This window comes from Lethenteron reissneri, chromosome 13 (assembly GCF_015708825.2).
Source record: "Lethenteron reissneri isolate LAM-NWPU_2019-01 chromosome 13, ASM1570882v1, whole genome shotgun sequence".
Classification (NCBI taxonomy): Eukaryota; Metazoa; Chordata; class Hyperoartia; order Petromyzontiformes; family Petromyzontidae; genus Lethenteron; species Lethenteron reissneri.
In genome coordinates this window covers 8,845,501-8,864,354 of record NC_083791.1, presented here as the reverse complement: position 1 = coordinate 8,864,354, position 18,854 = coordinate 8,845,501, and the positions used below count along the sequence as shown (strand labels likewise).

Below are 18,854 nucleotides of genomic sequence, written 5' to 3'. Positions count from 1 at the left end.
ACTATTCGAAATCACCAAAATAAAGAAATGTAACAGTGATCATAGGAACTGTGACGGAATTTTCACAATAAACGACAAACAACATGTACTACTAAAACCCTGCAGCCACAGCTGGCTGCATGAGTCACTCCACAACAGCAGGATTCTTCAATGCACCTTTAAGATCAGCACACTAAATCAAAACACAGGTCATACTTTGCAGCGATCATCCGGAGCGAAACATTTTATTTTAGGCCACACGGGGGGTCTTTGTCTCCCCCCCCCCCCCACCCCATTGTATCTCCGTGTCCCTTTCATTGTATTTCTGTGTCTCCGTCTCTCTGTCTCTCTGAGCGTGTGGGCGTCTCCTAGCCTCGAGTTCCAAACGTCTCCACGACTCTGCGTCTCCACGCCTCCCCCTGGCGTTGGCTGTCAACTCTTCAGCTCCCTGATACATTGACTCCTCGACTTAAGAACGAGTAAGCTTCCAGAGGGTTTTTTACACTATGAGATCTCTTTTACCAGTGGCAAAATATAGTCGTAGGGTTTTACCCTTTTAAACTGGTACAAAACTGACACCTTTATTCAAGACATCATGTTTGCAATAACCACAACACAAGTAGTCAAAAAAGCAAACAAAAAGAAGCAACTCTGATAATGATAATAATATGCACTATCCTTGAAGTTGATTGGTCCACACCCGAGACGGCTTTCTTTAGAGCCCAGTCCCCATTGGTGTTGGACCAGATGACACCAGAAGGCGTACAACTCAAACACATCAGAGTATTGAGAGCTCGGGGTAAGCATTTACACTATGGGAACTTCAAGGACAGTGCATATTATTATCATTATCAGAGTTGCTTCTTTTTGTTTGCTTTTTTGACTACTTGTGTTTATTGCAAACATGATACCTGCAATAAAGGTGTCAGTTTTGTACCAGTTTAAAAGGGTAAAAACCTACGACTATACTTCCAGAGGGTTGTTCGTAAGTCGATTTGTTTGCAAGTCCATCCTAACTCCCGTCGATTCCAAACGCGTTGTGCACAAAACACTGGGAATGCCTTTAAGTGTTGCACAATCTCCTGTAGCTGTAGACGCCACTGCTTCTTCACGTTCTGCATATGTAGATGCCACCACCACCGTCATCGATTGCGCGGCGGTTGAACTTACGGCCCTCGGTCCGTACAGGCAACTGGACATACGGACCAGGTTTGTTCGTATCTCTTAAGGTTCGTAAGTCGAGTGTTCATAAGTAGACGAGTTCCTGTACAGGAGAAGACGAGTTTCATCATGAGATCACAGCCAGCTCACTGCGCTCTCAACTCGGCGTACCTGAGTTTGATTTCCGGCTGCTGACAACATTTTCAGTGGCAAGTTACATCTCAACCGGTTCTTCCTTCCCCTCCAACCGGCAAGGACCAGGGTGGTGAAGTATGGTCAAATGACGCCGCCCACGGGCTCAGACCATCAACTCGCTACCCCTTGGGAAGCCGCAAGTTTAATCACAACTCTGTCGATATGCCCAGCCAGACAGGAATCCACGCAGTTCATCCAGCCAGAAAATATAATATTTTGCTGGTGCAAATGTAAATAAATGCTTCCAAATTGCTTCCAAATGTACGTCCACGTTCGCAGTTCTGGTCTACTGCCAAATACCAGAGAACTCGGCACATTCTGTACCCAGGAAATCCTGCCCATATATAGCGTTAAAGAGAGAAAGTACAGATTCATCAATAACACTTTCTTGAAAATATAAATATGCTGGGATGTGGGGTTGACTCAGCCCACGATCTTTCTGGGAGGCGATAAAATGACAATCACTTTGCAGGGAACTCGACAATTGGTTGTCTTATGTTGAACACCCTTTCCTGGTTGCCTTATGTATGTCCGCATGCTTGAGCTTCTTTCGCACCGTACGTAGTCAACCGCGCTAATCCGAGGTGCGGCAGAAGGACAACAAACCAAACACAAAACACCGTTCTAAAGAAATTGGTTTTCAATCTTCATCGCCTGGTATTCAGGAGGTCGTCGGTTTGATCCCGACCCTGACTGCCTGCTCTACATTTGCACGTTCTCCCCGTGGTCCCATTCATATTGGTTCTCCGACTCCTCCGATGTTTTTACCCTCCACATGAAGAAACTCGCGTTTTAGATGATTTCGATAATTATTTTGGCTGCTGTTATAAATGTCCACACGATAATAAGTCATTTCGTTGAGCTATTATTTGTGGCCAGGCTGCTTCTGAATAAAAAATATCTACACTACTCAGCGGGGCCTTACCTCGTAAAATTTAAATTTAAAAATGGTTTAGTTGTTTCGTGATTTACTTACCTTTCCTATACGCGTGCACATCTATCTTGTGCAAAGAATAGGGGTGGGGGGGATGAAGACAAAGAATCAGAATCTGCATTTATCCTGGAGAAGAGAAATCCGATGAGCTATGAAGCTCTTTTTCACAGTTATAAAATAAAATCTATCAACGCGCCAGGGCCTCGAATAGTCTTGATATTATACTCTTAGGTTTTTCGGTAAAGTCACGTAGGTAAAACATTAATAATAATAAAAATAATAATAGAAAGAGTAAATCTGGCTGTCACGGTCCCACCTGATGACGGAGACTTGTGTTGCCTCCGAAACGTCGTGATTTTATTTTATTTCTATTATTATTTCTATCATGTTTGATTTTTTACCTACGTGACTTTACCGAAAAATCAAAGAGTATGAATCCTTGCAGTCACGAAAGCTTCAAATCTAAAAGTCTTGATGTTACTTTTAATCCCTATCAGGTAAGTCACTCCACGAAGCTCTTGAATGAGCTCACTAAATGAAAACTTTCCTTAGCAGATCGAAGAAAAAGGAACTCTATCTGTTTATGCGCGATATTTCATTGAATCAACATGTTTTTTTCAATCGTTCTGAAGGGAAATTTTCACCTTCCGTAGCCCTCGACCAGATCGATGGCGTTCGCGCACCACAGATTAGCACGTTTGGCTACGTACAGTGCGAAAGAAGTTCAACATACATACGTTCAAGTGACCGATTTAAATTGCAAACATTTTTCTCACGGCGTTCAGTTGGTGATTTAAATTGAATAATAATAATAATAGCGTAAGAGTAGGTTTTACCCGTTCTGGCAATTAACCAGTTGTGTTAAGATGTTCAAACACTGAACAGAAACCTTTTGCAAGGAATCGTGTCTGCATTAATCACACAGAGTACTTGTGGTGAACATGCAAACATGCAAACATGAACATGCTCTGATAAAAATTAATAATAGCAGCCTGGTTGAACACTGGGCCAACAGATTGAGTATTAGGACCATTGATTAAATTGTAATTTTAAAATGAATAATACATGTAATTATTTTTAATGGGCTATATGTTGTCTTTTAACAATGACTCTTAAGTATGTTATTGTTACACTGTAAAAAATGTGACCCATTGTTACTTTAAAAAATTATGGCAACAAAGTGACACGTGATATAATTGAATAGATTTTAAGCACTACAACTTTGAATAAAAAGTATTGAATAAATTAAAAAAAAAATTTAATTAAAAATAAATACATGGTAATAAAAGCAACAGTTAAAATGTGTTGGATTTAGTAATAGCACTATAGTGTTATTATAAAAAAAATACTTAGTAAAACAAATGTAATGTTTTGAATTTGTAATGTTATATATGTTATATCCTCACTGTGATTCTTAACTATGTTGTTATTGTTTGGGTCTTTCGGTAAAGCCACGTAGATAGAACAATACTATTTTATTATTATCCGAGGTTTGCCCAATCCTAACCATCTGGCTCACAAACTTAATCCACTCAACTATCATAGAGACCCATAGACATACACAGAGACTCATAGAGATACGTAGATTCATAAGCGAATCCTAGAGACCCATAGAGATACACAGAGACTCATAGAGACACTTAGACTCATAAGCGACTCCTAGAGACACGTAGTGACTCACTAAAGACTCAGAGAGATACATAGAGACTCAAACGACGAAAACAAAGACAAAGATCCCCCGTATAGCCTTAGCATACTTTTAGGGCAAGTGCTGTTAACGGGCACCTATGAAGGCCGGCACGGCACACGAGGGGGTGGGTGGCCAGCACCACGCCCGGTCGCCTTTGCCTCCCACGTGGCGATGTTTAAACAAACCGCACCATTGATACACAAACTCTGAAAGATACACACACACACAGAGGGATCGTAAAGTAGGCTTGTCGCATTTGACCAATCCTGGGCCAGCGCTCCATATAAGGAGTGAGTGGAACGGATGCAATGACGTATCCGGCGGGGGGGGGCGGGGGAGGAAGTGGGGGAGGGGAGGTTCCCGTCGCGAGACTTCACCGCCCATCGTCGATAATCCGCCCCTGCGATTGGTCCAATTCACCGCGAGGGCGTGGCCAATCGCGATCTGCCCGTGACGTCACGGAAGTGAGGCATATAAAAGGAGTGGGGGGTGGTGGCACGTGGCTTATTATATTTTCTGAGTTCCAGCCAAAGGGTTCTTGCATCTTGAACGTAAGCAGCCTCCTTCCTCGGATCTCTCTCGCTCGCTCTGCACTCCACCTGATATACCTTCCGTGAAAATAACCTAGCGATAGAAACACACGAATGTGACTATAATGTTTTTTTTTTTAACGTGTACGTTGTTGTTGTTGTTTAAAACGGCGGTTGTGGTGTATCCGTAAAGTCGAGCCACGTGTTTATAAAGGCGCCAAATGGCTCGAGCCGTAACCCCCACCCTTCCCCTCCTGCTTAGTTATCCTTCGTTATCATTCGTCTATTAATTTTATTCACACGGTTGAAGCGTTCGTTGTTGTTGGTGGAGCGGTGGTGGTGGTAGAGGGGGAGGTTGTGGAATTTAAAAAGTGACCTCCACCGCGGAGATGGAGCGATGTAAGCGGCTCTCTTGTGTGCACAGGTACTCCGTGGACTATTAGTAGTGGTGGTATTATTACGACTTGCTCGTGTGGCTCACGTCACGGTGGAGTTTTGTGTTTTTATTTTTGTTGGGTCGAGAGGCATTCATCCAACGGTGGATTGAGCCTGCCCCCCTCCCCTTTGTCTTGTTCTCCCGTCTCTCTGTGTAAGCTACTTTAGAAGTTCTAGATTTTAAGCTTTCGTGACTGCAAAGATTCATATTCTTAGGTTTTTTTCGGTAAAGTCACGTAGGTAAAACATTAAACTTAATAAAAGTAAAATAAAAATCACGACGTTTGTTGCCTCCTAAACGTCGTGATTTTTATTTTATTTTACTTTTATTAATTTTAATGTTTTACCTACGTGACTTTACCGAAAAAAACTACTTTAGAAGCTTTTGTTTTGTTGTAGCTGGAGCGGTGGGAATTCTGTGGGTTAAATCGCACATGGCGCAAACGTCGCCTTGAGTTCAGAATCTTTATTTCATCACCGAAGAAATCCGATAATCTGTAAAGCTCATCTCTTTCTTTGTTGTACGCGTGTCCAAGTAGCCGCAGTTCGTGTTGAGGCTTCGAGTGATGTCTGGGGCATCTCTGCGTTCTCCCCGCTTCTTTTTAAGTTTCTCCGGAACTTTACGAAGTTGTGACGCTCGGTTCCCTTGTGGAGTTAGGAGACATCTCAAGCATGAGGTGAACTTTATACGTTTTGCTACGACGCTGTTTGGTGGGTCCCCCATACCTTGGACCCTCGCATCAAAGCCACGGCTTATCAGCGGTGCGAGTGGTGTCTGAACCGGTTCAGGGTTTCAAATCCACACGTACAGCAACCAGCGTGGGGCGGTCAGACGAGTGGGTGGGTGAGTGGGTGGCTGGGTGGGTGGCTGGGTGGTTGAGCTGGTGAGTGAGTGGGTGGTGTGGGTGAGGTAGTGAGTGAGGTAGTGAGTGAGTGGGTGAGGTGGTGAGTGGGTGAGGTAGTGAGTGGGTGAGTGGTTGGGTGGGTGAGGTAGTGAATGGGTGGGTGAGGTAGTGAATGAGTGAGTGGTTGGGTGGGTGAGGTAGTGAGTGAGTGGTTGTGTGGTTGAGCTAGTGAGTGAGTGGGTGAGGTAGTGAGTGAGTGGGTGAGGTAGTGAGTGAGTGGGTGAGGTAGTGAGTGAGTGGGTGAGGTAGTGAGTGAGTGGGTGAGGTAGTGAGTGAGTGGGTGAGGTAGTGAGTGAGTGGGTGAGGTAGTGAGTGAGTGGGTGAGGTAGTGAGTGAGTGGGTGAGGTAGTGAGTGAGTGGGTGAGGTAGTGAGTGAGTGGGTGAGGTAGTGAGTGAGTGGGTGAGGTAGTGAGTGAGTGGGTGAGGTAGTGAGTGAGTGGGTGAGGTAGTGAGTGAGTGGGTGAGGTAGTGAGTGAGTGGGTGAGGTAGTGAGTGAGTGGGTGAGGTGGTGGGTGGGTGAGGTGGTGGGTGGGTGGGTGAGTGAGTGGTTGGTTGGGTGAGTGAGGGAAGTGAGTGGTTGGGTGAGTGAGTGGTTTTGTGGGTGAGTGAGTGGTTGGGTGAGTGGGTGAGTGGTTGGGTGAGTGGGTGAGTGGTTGGGTGAGTGAGTGAGTGGTTGGGTGAGTGAGTGAGTGGTTGGGTGAGTGAGTGAGTGGTTGGGTGAGTGAGTGAGTGGTTGGGTGAGTGAGTGAGTGGTTGGGTGAGTGAGTGAGTGGTTGGGTGAGTGAGTGAGTGGTTGGGTGAGTGAGTGAGTGGTTGGGTGGGTGAGGTAGTTGGGTGGGTGAGGTAGTGAGTGAGCGGTTGGGTTGGCCCACTGGGTAGGTGAACACCAAACTACTATTTATTTTACCAGGTAAGGCCCACTGAGCCCTATGTAACTCTTTTTCAGATGTGACCTGACCACCACAAATGATAGCTCAACGAAGTTGGCTTATTATCACGTGGCAATGTATAGCAGCAGCCACATACTCTTCATCTGTTAAACTCGACAAGGTCCACACAGCATGGATGAAGGCCTCCCCAATGGATCGCCACCAAAACTCATTTCTTTTAGAGAACTGCTTTTTGTGTCTTTGTGCTTGTGTTGACCTTCCCCCACGCGCACCCCTGATTCGTATGGTTCGGCCAAGCCACCGTTTGCGATAGAATCCCCACACGCGTGCAAACATTAACTTCTATTTAAAATGCAGATACGTCTTAATCCTACCCCTCGTGGCCCGCCTACACCCCCACGCAAACACCCATACGGGTTGAGATCGGGGTAACAATGAGACTTAATTTGCATTGTTTTTTACGAATGCCAAGGTGTTTGATGGTTGCCACTGGGGGGTTGCTTGAGGCGAAGGAGGAGGAGGGGTGAGTGTTTGGCTCACCGATGACCATAACAAAAATAACCCCCAACACATGTTCAGATGCGCTTCTGCGGCCGTCTGGAACGCGCTCCTCCTTTCCGATATTTTATGAAGCCACTGGAGCCTTGCACTTTTAAATCGCCATCTGGATTGAAAACTAATTTCTTTAGAACTTGCTTTTTCTCCCTTAGCTTGTTACCCTTCCACCGCTCCCGCAACCTCCGTAACCGATGGGGAGATGGACGCGGAGACACTTGAGACGCACGGAGAGGGGACTGCGATGGGACTCGAGACTGGCAGTTTAAGAGACTGAGTAGTGGAACACGCGCGCAGAAACACGGAGAGAGCCTCGCTGGTTAGGCACGGAAACGAAGACACGCTACAGAGATGCACGCAGATAATGAGGCAGAGACCGATGTGGGACGCGGACAGACGGAGAGATGGGATGCGTGTATGTTGAACACCTTTCGCGCACCGTATGTGGACAACCGCGCTAATCAGAGGTGCGGAGACACGACTGGTGCAACGGTGGCGAGCTGTTAAACACCTCGCTTGGTATACAGGAGGTCGTGGGTTCGATTCTGACCCCGACGCCTGCTTCATTAGGAGTTTGCGTGTCCTCTCGTGGTCGCGTGGATTTTTTTCTCCCGTTCCTCCGGTTTTTCCCCTCCGCGTTTAGCAACATCCGTTTAGAGTATTTGGCTGCTGGACGTTTCCACGCAGCGATGAGCCGCTTCGTTGAGCAATAATTTGCGGGCAGCCAGGGCGCTTCTGAAAAAGAGCTGCATAGCCCGGCGATGGGTCCTCGGCCTGGTAAAGTAAAATAAAACTTTGACTGACGGCAAGACGTAGAGACACGCGCGGGGGATGCTGACGGACGGACATCGCCTGTGGGATAGGCAGAGACGCAGCTGACGCGCTTGCGAGGCAGGCAGGCAGGCGGGGTGTAGGACGCGCACGGAGATAATGCGGGCACGGGCGCATGCAGGCTCCCTCGAGCTCGCACGCAACAAAAGGACATCGTGTCCCCCAGCCGCCTCCCGGCGTTGACCTGACCTCGTGACTGGGGCGATGGCATTCGCCTCACCCCCCGCCCCGCACTGACGCAAGAATCTTCCGACCGTTTGAACAATAGTCGCTCGGCTGGCAGCTGCGCGTTTTTGGGAAATGTAACATTACTGTGCGTGACTCACGAGGTGGTGGATGGGGAAGTGGAGGGGGGGGGGGTCACTCGCTCACCCACCCCCTTAGTCACCCCCTCGGCTACCCCCTCAGCCAACCAACTCGGCCAGCCGCCCACCCAGGCGGCGGTGACCGGCGACTCGAGCAAAGAAACGTTGCGGATCGGGAGACGCGAGACGAATATTGACCCGTCACTGGTGTGAGCTGTTGGTGTGGGCGGTGTGACAGACGGAATGAATTGTTCCCTTCTCAACAAGGGGCAGGAGACCTGTGGTGACACCACACAGGTGTTTACATCGGCCGACCATTGCTAACGCTGCACTGTGTGTGACCTTCCCCCCACAACCTCCCCCCCCCTCCCCACTACAGCGGTGCGACTAACGCCGGGAAGAGCCTGCGGCAGCGAAACATCGTCGGTTGTTGCTAGCGGCGACGGAGAGGACGACGACGACGTTGAGGAGGAGGAGGAAGCGTCGAGCGAGCGAGCGATGAAGGAGGAGATCGGGGCGGCCGTGTGCCTCATGAGCCGCCTGGTGGGGCGCAGCGAGCGGCTGGCGTACGGGGACGCCGAGCGGTTTGGGCGGGCGCTGGGCGCACGGCTCGCCCAGCGCTTCCACGACCACTGGTACCCCGAGAGGCCGAGCCGAGGGCAAGCTTACAGGTGAGGATTCGCTCGCTCGCCCACTCGCTCGCACACTCACCCACTCGCTCAACCACTCGGTAAACCACTCGCACACAAACTCCCTCGCTCACTCACCCACCCGCCCATCCACCGATTTGCCCACTGACACGCCTACACACTCGCTTGCCTACTTATGCAGTCCACTCGTCCACCCATCCACACGCTCACTCGCGCACTCACCCACTCGCTCAACCACTCGCACACGAACTCCCTCGCTCACTCACTCACCCACTCACCCGCCCACCAATTCGCCCACCGACTCGCCTACACACTACTCACTCACTCATGCAGTCCACTCGCCCATCCACACGCTCACTCGCGTACTCACCCACTCACTCACCCACTCACTCAACCACTCACTAAACCACTCGCACACGAACTCCCTCGCTCACTCACTCACCCACCCACTCTTGCTCACTGACTCGCCCACTGACTCGCCCACTGACTCGCCCACTGACTCGCTCACTCACTCACTTGCCCACTCACACACGCACTCACTTGCCCACTCATGCAGTCCACTCGCCCACTCGCCCACCCACTCACCCGCGCACTCACCGACCGATGAGCACGGCGACCCGAGTTTGATTCCCGCTCACGGCCACCACCAGTGACGATTATCTGAACCAGTCCTGGGCCTCCCCTCGGTTGACTTGGCCTCAAATGAGTAACTGGTGCCATGGGTAAACATTGCCACTGAGAAGACAAAGGCGGCCGGGCGTGGTGCTGGCCACCCACCCCCTCATGTACCGGGCCGGCCTTCACAGGTGCTCGCTAACAGCACTTGCCCCCACAGTCTGTTAAAGCTATGGGGGGGTGGGAGTTTGGGCGGATATTTGTTTTTGTTGTGTAAAATGTGTACGTCAGTACGTGTACAAAAGCCTCCAGGTGCTTTGCCATTTTACACGTATGTAGATGGACGCCGACATAGATTTACATACACCTTTACAGACCAACATATATACAGACCCATAGACTTGCATCGCGTTCAAAGGTCCGTTGTTGCATCAGTTGTTCGGGCTTCCTCCTCCGCCTGTCCCCGCTTGCTCGTCAAATGCACCATTTCCTCGTGTCTCGTACCCATGTGCACGTGTGTGTGTGTTTGTGTACATTTGTACGTCACTTTTATTCACACTCACGGCTAACACCCAGTGACGATCATCTGAACCGGTCGTAGGCCCTCCCCTAGGTGGACTCGGCCTCAAACGTGTGCCTTGTGCAGTGTGTCATAAACATCACCACTGGGGAGACAAAGGCGACCGAGCGTGGTGCTGATCACCCACCCCCCTCGTGTGACGCTGCTGGCTTTCGTCGGTGCTGCGACTCACCAAACAGCACTTGCCCTAACAGTCTGTGTTGGCGAGATGTTAACTACCTCGCCTGGTATACACAAGGTCGTCGTTTCGATCTCGACCCTTATCGCCTGCTGTATATTTCGAGTTTGCATGTCATCCCGGTGGTGTGTAGACTTTTCTCCGATTCTCCTCCTCATTTAGAATCAACGTGCGTTTAGAGTATTTGGCTGCTATTCATTTTCACGCGATAATAAGCCACCTCGTTGAGCTATCATTTGTGATAGCCGGCTCGCTTCTAAAAAATAATATTTGAGGATACAACAACAACAAAGTGAGTTAAATGAAAGCGTGTAAAAAATAAAATAACTAAAGGACCACCACTCTCTCTACCGTGACGATGTGAAGTATTCTGAATCATCTGTGTGAGGCTGAATCATCTGTGTGAGGCTGAATCATCTGTGTGAGGCTGAATCATCTGTGTGAGGCTACGGGCATTGATGAAGGAGGCCTTCTTCCGTGCGTGCTGTGTGGACCCTGTGGAGTTTAACAGATGAAGTGTCTGACCGCTGCTCTACATGTCCACACGATAATAAGCCGACTTCCTCGCGCTATCATTTGTGGTGGTCGCTTCTTACCTGGCGACAAATACAACGTTTAGTTTCGAGTTTAACACGTTGCCGTTCTGCGTGTTGCGCAAGGTGCATCCGCGTGAACGCGACGCAGCGGGCCGACCCGGTGCTGGTGGCGGCGTGCCGGGACAGCGGCCTGCGGCTCGTGGACCTGTGCCTCCCGCGGGAGCTCACGCTGTGGGTGGACCCCTGCGAGGTGTGCTGTAGGTGAGTGTCCCCCCGGCACTTGGGTGGTGCAGATCTCGTGTGTGTGTGTGTGCATGTGTGTGCGTGCCTGTGCGTGCGTGCGTGTGTGCGTGCCTGAGCGTGTGTGTGTGTGTGCATGCCTGTGCGAGCGATAGTGTAGCGTCTTCTTGGTTCTTTCGGTAAAGTCACGTAGAATGGAAATAATAAAACATAATAAAATAATTCTCACGACGTTTCGGCCGCAACGCAAGCAGCCGTCCTCAGGTGGAGAACAGGTCTGTCGAGAAGACAGCTTCAGACTCTGTCTTGTTCTCCACCTGTTCTCCACCTGAGGACGGCTGCTTGCGTTGTGGCCGAAACGTCGTGAGAATTATTTTATTATGTTTTATTTTTATTATTTTATTATTTCCATTCTACGTGACTTTACCGAAAGAACCAAGAAGATGAATCCCTGCAGTCACGAAAGCTTTAAATCAAAAAATAGTGTAGCGGTTAGCGAGCTGCGCTATGAACCTGGCGACCCGGGTTCGATTCCCGCTCACGGCCAACACCCAGTGACGATTATCTGAACCGGTCCTGGGCCTCCCCTAGGTTGACTCGGCCTCAAATGAGTACCTGGTGCGGTGTGTAAACATCGCCACTGGGGAGACAAAGGCGGTCGGGCGTGGTGCTGGCCACCCACCCCCTCGTGTGCCGTGCCGGCCTTCATAGGTGCTACTCGCTAACAGCACTTGCCCCAACGGTCTGTTAAGGCTACACGGGGGGATCTTTGTCTGTGGATAAGTGTTTTGTGTGCCGGGCGCGTGCCGCTGACCCACCCACACACCCTGGTGTACAGTGTCGGTCTTCATCGGTGCTACTCGCTCACAGCACTTGCCCCGGGACAGTCTGTTACAATCTATACGGGGACATTTGCCTTTGTGTGCTCAGGCGCTACTCGCTAACAGACTTGCGTCCAACAGTCTGTTAAGGCGATAGGGGGGGAGGGGATCTTTCTACTTTGTGTGCTCACGAAGCCGGCGACCCGGGTTCCATTCCCGCTCACAACCACAATCGCCAGGTGGGCGATTTTCTGAAGTGGTCCTGGGCCTCCGCTAGGTCGACTCGGCCTCAAATAAGTACCTGGTGCGGTGTGTAAACATCGCCGCTAGGGAGACGAAGGCGGCCGGGGGGGTGGCACTGTGGCCACCCACCCCCTCGTGTGCCACGCTGGCCTTCATAGGGGCTGCTCGCTAACTAACAGCACTTGCCCCAAAACTCTGTTGAGGCTACACGGGGGGATATTTGTCTTTGGACGCACGTGGCCCGCTGTGGGAGTGGGGAGGGGGAGGGTGGTGAGGTTAGCGGGTCGCCATAGCCTCCGTGGGGGATGACTCAGGCCCCCGCGGCCGGGGACTCAAGTTGTTGCGAAAAGCCGGGAAGCTGGAGAGACGAGCGAGCGAGGTACGGGAAGTGTGAACGACCCCGACGTGAGTCACCGCCGCCGCCACGCATTGCTGAGGAGTTGCGTGGCGCGCGGCGGGGGAGGGGGGAGTTTGCCGTGCTCACAGTTCGAGTGCTTCTGCTGAAAGGGTCGAAAACACGCGAGTGTGTGTGTAAGTGTACGTGTGTCTAGGCCAGCGGGCTTCACGTGGCCTCAAGGTGCACGTGGCCTGGCACAAGCGTCGTGGTGACGTCACCGCCACTTAGTGGCGAATGGCGGTTGTTGTGTGTCTAGGTCAACTCGGCCTCGAAGGAGGTGGTGAGCGGTGCGGTGTGTAGACTCGGGAGACAAAGGTGGCGGCCGGGCGTGGTGCTGGCGACCCACCCCCTCGTGTGCCGTGCCGGCCTCATTAAGTGCTGCTCGCTAACAGCACTTGCCCTAACAGTCCGCTAAAGGCTATACGGGGGTCTTCATGCATCGTGTGTTTCTGTGCCTCCGCGTGTGTGTGTTTGTGTACATTGCGCGTGTGCGTGCGTTTTAACGGTCGGGGAAACCCGACATCCGCGTTGGATTCCCAGACGCGGCCAACATCGGTAGCCGGCGATACCCGAACCCTCGTCCTGTGTCTCCTCCAACACCCCCCAGCCCCCCGCATCTGGTACGGTGTGTAAACATCAGCCCTGGGGAGACAAAAGTTACCTGGGTGTGGTGTTCCGTCACACCACTGGGCCAAATGTCGGCGTGGGTGTTGGCCTTGCGTCGCACTACGAACCCGGCGACCCGAGTTCGATTCCCGCTCGCGGCCAACATCGGTGACTTGGATCTGAACTGATCCTTGCTCTCCGCTAGGTCGAGTTTGAGTTTGTATTCCTTTCCCCCCCACACCTCTGATTTAGCGCGTTGTGGCTTCGTACGTACGGTGCGAAAGAACTTCAAGGTGCACACATACCAGAGGTCGCAAACGGGTTTTGATTCCTTACCCGTACCCGGCCGCACCAGGGTCGCAAACGGGTACCCGTTCCCTACCCGTACCCATACCCTACCCGAAATGAGTGACAAACGGTTACTCACCAGTGACTCACGGCCTACCCGTACCCGGCCGCACCAGGTTCGCAAACGGCTACCCGTACCCGGCATCGGGTAGTGTACGGGTATCGGGTACCTGGTTGCGACCTCTGACACATACCTCTGCTCCGTTGTGTAAACATCGCCAGGGCCTGGTGCTGGCTACCCACCCCCCTCGCATGCCTTGGCGGCCTTCATCGGTGCTGCCGAACAGCACTTGCTCCTACAGACTGTCATGGCTATACGGGGGATTAAATTAGCAATCTTTGGAAGAACGTAATCAACCAGGTAGGGTGTTGACTGTTGTGTTAGCCGACTATCTGTGTTGTGTCACATTGTATTTCTAAGTTTACTAGGTTTTTTATCTTTCATTTGTACACTGATGACGGTTGCTTGTGTTGCAATCGAAACGTCGTGTGCTGTTATTTAATTTATTATTTTCTCTTTCTACGTGACTTTGCCGAAAGAACCAAAGAGTAATTCCTGCAGTCACGAAAGCGGCAAATCAACTTTGAAAGCACCAAATCAAGTTGTTGTTTTTTTTTACGGGAGATCTTTGTCTTTCTTTGTGCGAGCATGTATCTCGTTCAACCCGTGGCACCCGGGTCTGTCCCGTGACTTGCTGCGAACGAACCTTCGACATTTCGCATGGCCTCGGGAGTGCACCTAGCCTGGCACGGCCATTTAGTGGCTAACTGGCAGTTGTTGGCGTGTATGTGTGCTACGTGGTTTGCGGCAATAGTGTTTTCTCAATAGTTTGCTCAATGTCCTGCAATCGGTCAAGTGCATGACTTAACATGAACCGCGTGGGCCATCCGCGCTTGTTCTGGTACATCCTCTAGGTTGACTCGGCCTTAATTTAATACTGTACAGTATCTGGTACGATCTGTGAACATCGGTCATGGCCAGGTGTGGTTGTGGCCACACCCATACCCTTTCTGGGCCTCCCCTAGGTCGACTCGGCCTCAAATGAGTACCTGGTGCGGTGTGTAAACATTGCCACTAGGGAGACAAAGGCGGCCGGGCGTGCTGCTGGCCACCCCACCCCTTCGTGCGCCTTGCCGGCCTGAATAAGTGCTCGCTTAACAGCACTTGCCCCAGCAGTCCGTGAAGGCTACACGGCCGGTCTTTGTCTTCGTTTTTATGTGCGAGTCTGCGGTGATGTGCGGATGCACGTGTCCACAATGCTCCACCCTCCTTTCACACTTGCATCCATCTCACACCGGCCTTAAGAGACGCTCGCTAACAACCCGATACCATCACACACCCGGCGAGATGTGTGTGTGCGAGTTGCTGCCGTTATTGCACCCCAACCCGTCACTCTTGCGTCAGCCGAACAACTCCTCCTAGGGACTCCCCCCCCCCCATACCCCCTTCTCGTTACTCCCATCGCCCCCGCGCCCCTCCCTCTCGTCGTTCTCCTCTCACCCCCCACGCGCAGCACAAACAACAACAATACGCAGGCACCAAGTACGCGCGTGCGACAACAACAACAACGACGCACGTAACGACGCGCAACGGCGACAACGCTCGCGACTTTTAACACTCGACGTTTCTCGGTTCGCTGGTAGAGCGTAGATTGAGAGCAACGTGTCTGTGTTGGGGGGTGGTGGGGGTGGTGGGGGTGGTGGTGGGGGCGGATGGGTGGGTGGGCCTGGGGTGGTGGGTGGCGGGGGGGGGTGGGGTTGCGGGGGATGGGGAGCGGGAGCGCCGCCGTTACATTTTGACCACTCCGCTCGCGCGCCGCCAGATTCCTCCCCAATGCGTCGTCTCGTCTCCCCCGCCCCCCCTCCTCCGCCTTGCGCAGGTACGGCGAGAAGAACCACGCCTTCACGGTGGCACGCTTCGACACGGCGGCCGACCGCGACGACGCTGCGCGAGCGATGGCCTCCCTGGGCCACGGCGACAAGCCGGAGGACGAGGCCCTCCGCACCGACTCGGCCATCTCCTCGCTCTGGCCGCCGCTGTCGTCGTCGTCGTCGTCTTCGTCGTCGACGTCGTCTTCCACGCCGTCGTCGGACGAGGAGGAGGAGGGGGGGGTCGCCGCGGCGGGGCAGTCGCGCCGCCCGTGGCCGGCGACGGCGATGACGAGCGGTGGCACCATGGCGAGGTACGCCGTGCCGGTGACGCTCGCCGCGGCCGCCCCGCACGGCGTCGCTACGCTGGCGCCGACCTCCGTTCATTTCCAGCACCCCGCGGCAACGATGGCGCACTACCAGGTGAGGGCGCAGTCACGGCCCACGCGGTACGGCGCTCGCTCGCTCGCTCGTTCACTCTCGTTCTCGCGCTCGACCACTTGCTCGGCAAGTCGCTCATTCACTCGCTCGGTTCCCGACGTCAGCCCTTCATCCCCTGCCCTCCATCCCCTGGCGTTGCATCTTCCCGATCGGTCAGTCCGTCAACCCACACCTCTGACGGCTCCCTCTGTGTCGGCGCCCAGGTCGCCGAGCTGGTCTACCACCCGCTGTACATGTGGCCCGCGCACCCCGCGTCCTACCCGGCGCGGCGGAGGCGTGCGCCCCCCATCATGAGGGCTGGTGCCAGGGTGGCGGGGGCCGGCGGCCCTGCTGCTGCTGCGACTGCCGGCGCCTTGCCGACGACCCTGTCGCCGCACTCCGGCCACTTCCTGGGCCCTTCTTTCATCGCCAACGCGACGTCGCCCTCCGACGGCAAGATGAGGAGAGGTCCCAACCGCGCCGCCATCACCGCCGCCACCACCACTCCACCGCCAGGCTTCGGCCTGCACCGTAGCACGGCTATAGGGGGGCGGCAGCAGCAGCAGCGGGTCGTGTCGGTGGCCATGTGATGCAACCGATCGATTTATTTTTTTCATTCACGGGGCGGGATTTGTGTTTTTTTTTTTATATCTCACACGTCGCCTTATCGGTTTTTGGAGTCGTCACTGCCCGATGATTCAAATCGGGCTTTATCGAATCGATGATTTAGAGGATATATTTTTTATTGTCCCTCGCACAGTTTTGTAAACATACGACGGTAAACTCCCCCCCCCCCCCCCCAAACCCCCGGTGCTTGCCAAACGCTGCCCCGTGACGCCGCGATTGGCGGCCTGTTTGTTTGTTTTTTTGCCAAACGACGACAGCAGAGAACGCAAGAGGGTCGGATTCGGGATGAAGGTTGACCGCCGCCGCCGATTGTCTAAAAGGGCGGCGTCGGTCAACGATCGCTTTTTGTCTCGGCCGCAGCAGTTCAACAGTGCCGTTTTCTGTGGTCGGCAAAATTCGAATATTTTCGTGTTTGTTTTTTTTTAAAGCTAAAATGTAATCTTCAATTTCGATTTAAAGCTTTCGTGACTGCAGGGATTCGTCTTCTGGGTTCTTTCGGTAAAGTCACGTAGGATGGAAATAATAAAATAACAAAAATATGTTTTATTTTTATTATTTCCATCCTACGTGACTTTACCGAAAGAACCAAGAAGATGTAATCTTCAAGTTTGTTAATGCCCTCGTTGGCACGATCGCTCTCTCGAGCCCTCTCCCCACCAACCCGCCCGCTTGCTGCAACTCTCCACACGGGGGAGCCGCGATGTTTCTGACCTGAAGCCACGGCCGCTGCTGCTACGCTCCGACCGCCGGCCCCGGGAACGCAGCGACGAGTCACCACGGACTTTGGCCGAAGTTAGTTTCGCTGTTTTCTTGGTTCTTTCGGTAAAGTCACGTAGAAGGGAAATAATAAAAATAAAACATAATAAAATAATTATCACGACGTTTCGGCCACAACTCAAGAAGCCGTCCTCAGGTGAAGAACAGGTCTGTCGGGAAGACAGCGTCTGACAGCCCTGTTCTTCACCTGAGGACGGCTGCTTGCGTTGGGGCCGAAACGTCGTGAGAATTATTTTATTATGTTTTTTTTTATTATTTCCCTTCTACGTGACTTTACCGAAAGAACCAAGAAGATGAATCCCTGCAGTCACGAAAGCTTTAGATAAAAGTTCGTTCGCTGTTGTCGCCGGGGCGCTGTCTGTCGCCCGTTTCTTTTTTTGCCGCCACGGGTTCAATTTTTTGGTTTTTACGTTTGCGCGTTGTTCAAGGTTTTTGTACGCCCAAGGTCGCCTGGCACTTCCGCGTGACGCCACGAGTAGCCGCTACGTACAGCTCAGCCGTTGACCTTGGGGACCAGAGCAGTTTCGTGCTTTTGGGATGGGTTTTTACATGTGGGTGACGGAGGTGGTGGTGGGGGAGTGGTGGCGCAGTGGTTAGCACACTCCGCTACACACTCGGCGACTCCCGTTCGATCCACGGCCAACATCGGTGTGGCGATCGATATCTGAACCAGTCCTGGGCCTCTACCCCAACACCCCCCCCCCTCCCCCACCTTTCCCGAACATCTCCCTTCACAAACGCCACACTGGCGAGCCTGGTGAAATATGGTCAAAACAACAACCCACCCTCGTGAGAGGGGGGGGGGGGGGTACCCAGCTTTTAGGAGGCGTTCGTCCAGCAGCGGAGTTACGCGTGCTGCAAGCGTGGCGCTTTTCTACGCCCTGAAGGTCATCTTTTGGATAATACCTCGCCGGCTGGTTTAGCTCTGCCCTGCCTGTAGGAGACTGCTTACCACTCTTCTGCCTTGTGTGTGTGTGTCCCTCCCCTACGTAACCAATGCAGTTTAGACACACCGCGTACACCCTGTGCCAGACTTGCCTGCCTGCACGGGCAGCACTTGACCTCGGTGTGCTTAACAACAACAATCATGATATCGTCGTTGTCGATATTGCCGGCACGTGTTGTGTTTCGCGAGAACGCGTTTTTTGTACACGACGGCTCTGCGGTTCCTCTCGCATCAAGAGCTTGAACTTGTTCTGGTTTGTAGAGTTGCGCAGCTCATGGCCAAGAATTAATATAGAATGTACGGGTTTTCTTTTTTTTGAGACCAAGCATTTTGGAGATGTGTAAAGTTTATTTTTTTAAGGCACAGATGAATAGATGCATTTTGGCACGTACCCCCCTCACCCCCCCCCCCCCCCCGTATGGGTTAACCGGAAAAGACGGTGCAATTATTTACAAGAAAAATTTGAAGGGGAAGAAAATGGAAAAAAAAAAAACATTTTGTTTTTAACGACATCGCCGCCGTTGCAAGACAACGTCGCGTACGCATCCGACCTCGCCGAGGCGGGGAGAGCGTGAGACGTACAAAAAGAAA

The 18,854-nt window shown here is 52.3% G+C and overlaps 1 protein-coding gene across 3 annotated transcripts; it reads left to right on the top strand.

The window, feature by feature from the left end:
* The first annotated feature begins 440 nt into the window (after positions 1–440).
* On the top strand, positions 441–17,398 carry LOC133342073 (protein BTG3-like). Of its 3 annotated transcripts, none has more exons than XM_061550993.1 (5): positions 441–458; positions 8,790–9,081; positions 11,093–11,230; positions 15,505–15,916; positions 16,138–17,398. In XM_061550993.1, the coding sequence occupies exons 2-5, from the start codon at positions 8,909–8,911 to the stop codon at positions 16,501–16,503; spliced, it is 1,089 nt and encodes a 362-aa protein (XP_061406977.1). In that variant the 5' UTR covers positions 441–458; positions 8,790–8,908; the 3' UTR covers positions 16,504–17,398. The 3 variants fall into 3 exon arrangements, with proteins under 3 accessions (XP_061406977.1, XP_061406976.1, XP_061406978.1); XM_061550992.1 differs by lacking the exon at positions 441–458 and adding an exon at positions 4,432–4,510; XM_061550994.1 differs by lacking the exon at positions 441–458 and adding an exon at positions 4,846–4,913.
* The last annotated feature ends 1,456 nt before the right edge of the window (positions 17,399–18,854 follow it).

Excerpts from the sequence above, each read along its gene's own strand:
- LOC133342073 (XM_061550993.1), top strand. The coding sequence starts at position 8,909 with ATGAAGGAGGAGATCGGGGCGGCCGTGTGCCTCATGAGCCGCCTGGTG. Across the intron at positions 9,082-11,092 it reads AGCCGAGGGCAAGCTTACAG|GTGCATCCGCGTGAACGCGA; the intron begins GTGAGGATTCGC and ends GTGTTGCGCAAG. Across the intron at positions 15,917-16,137 it reads CAACGATGGCGCACTACCAG|GTCGCCGAGCTGGTCTACCA; the intron begins GTGAGGGCGCAG and ends GTCGGCGCCCAG.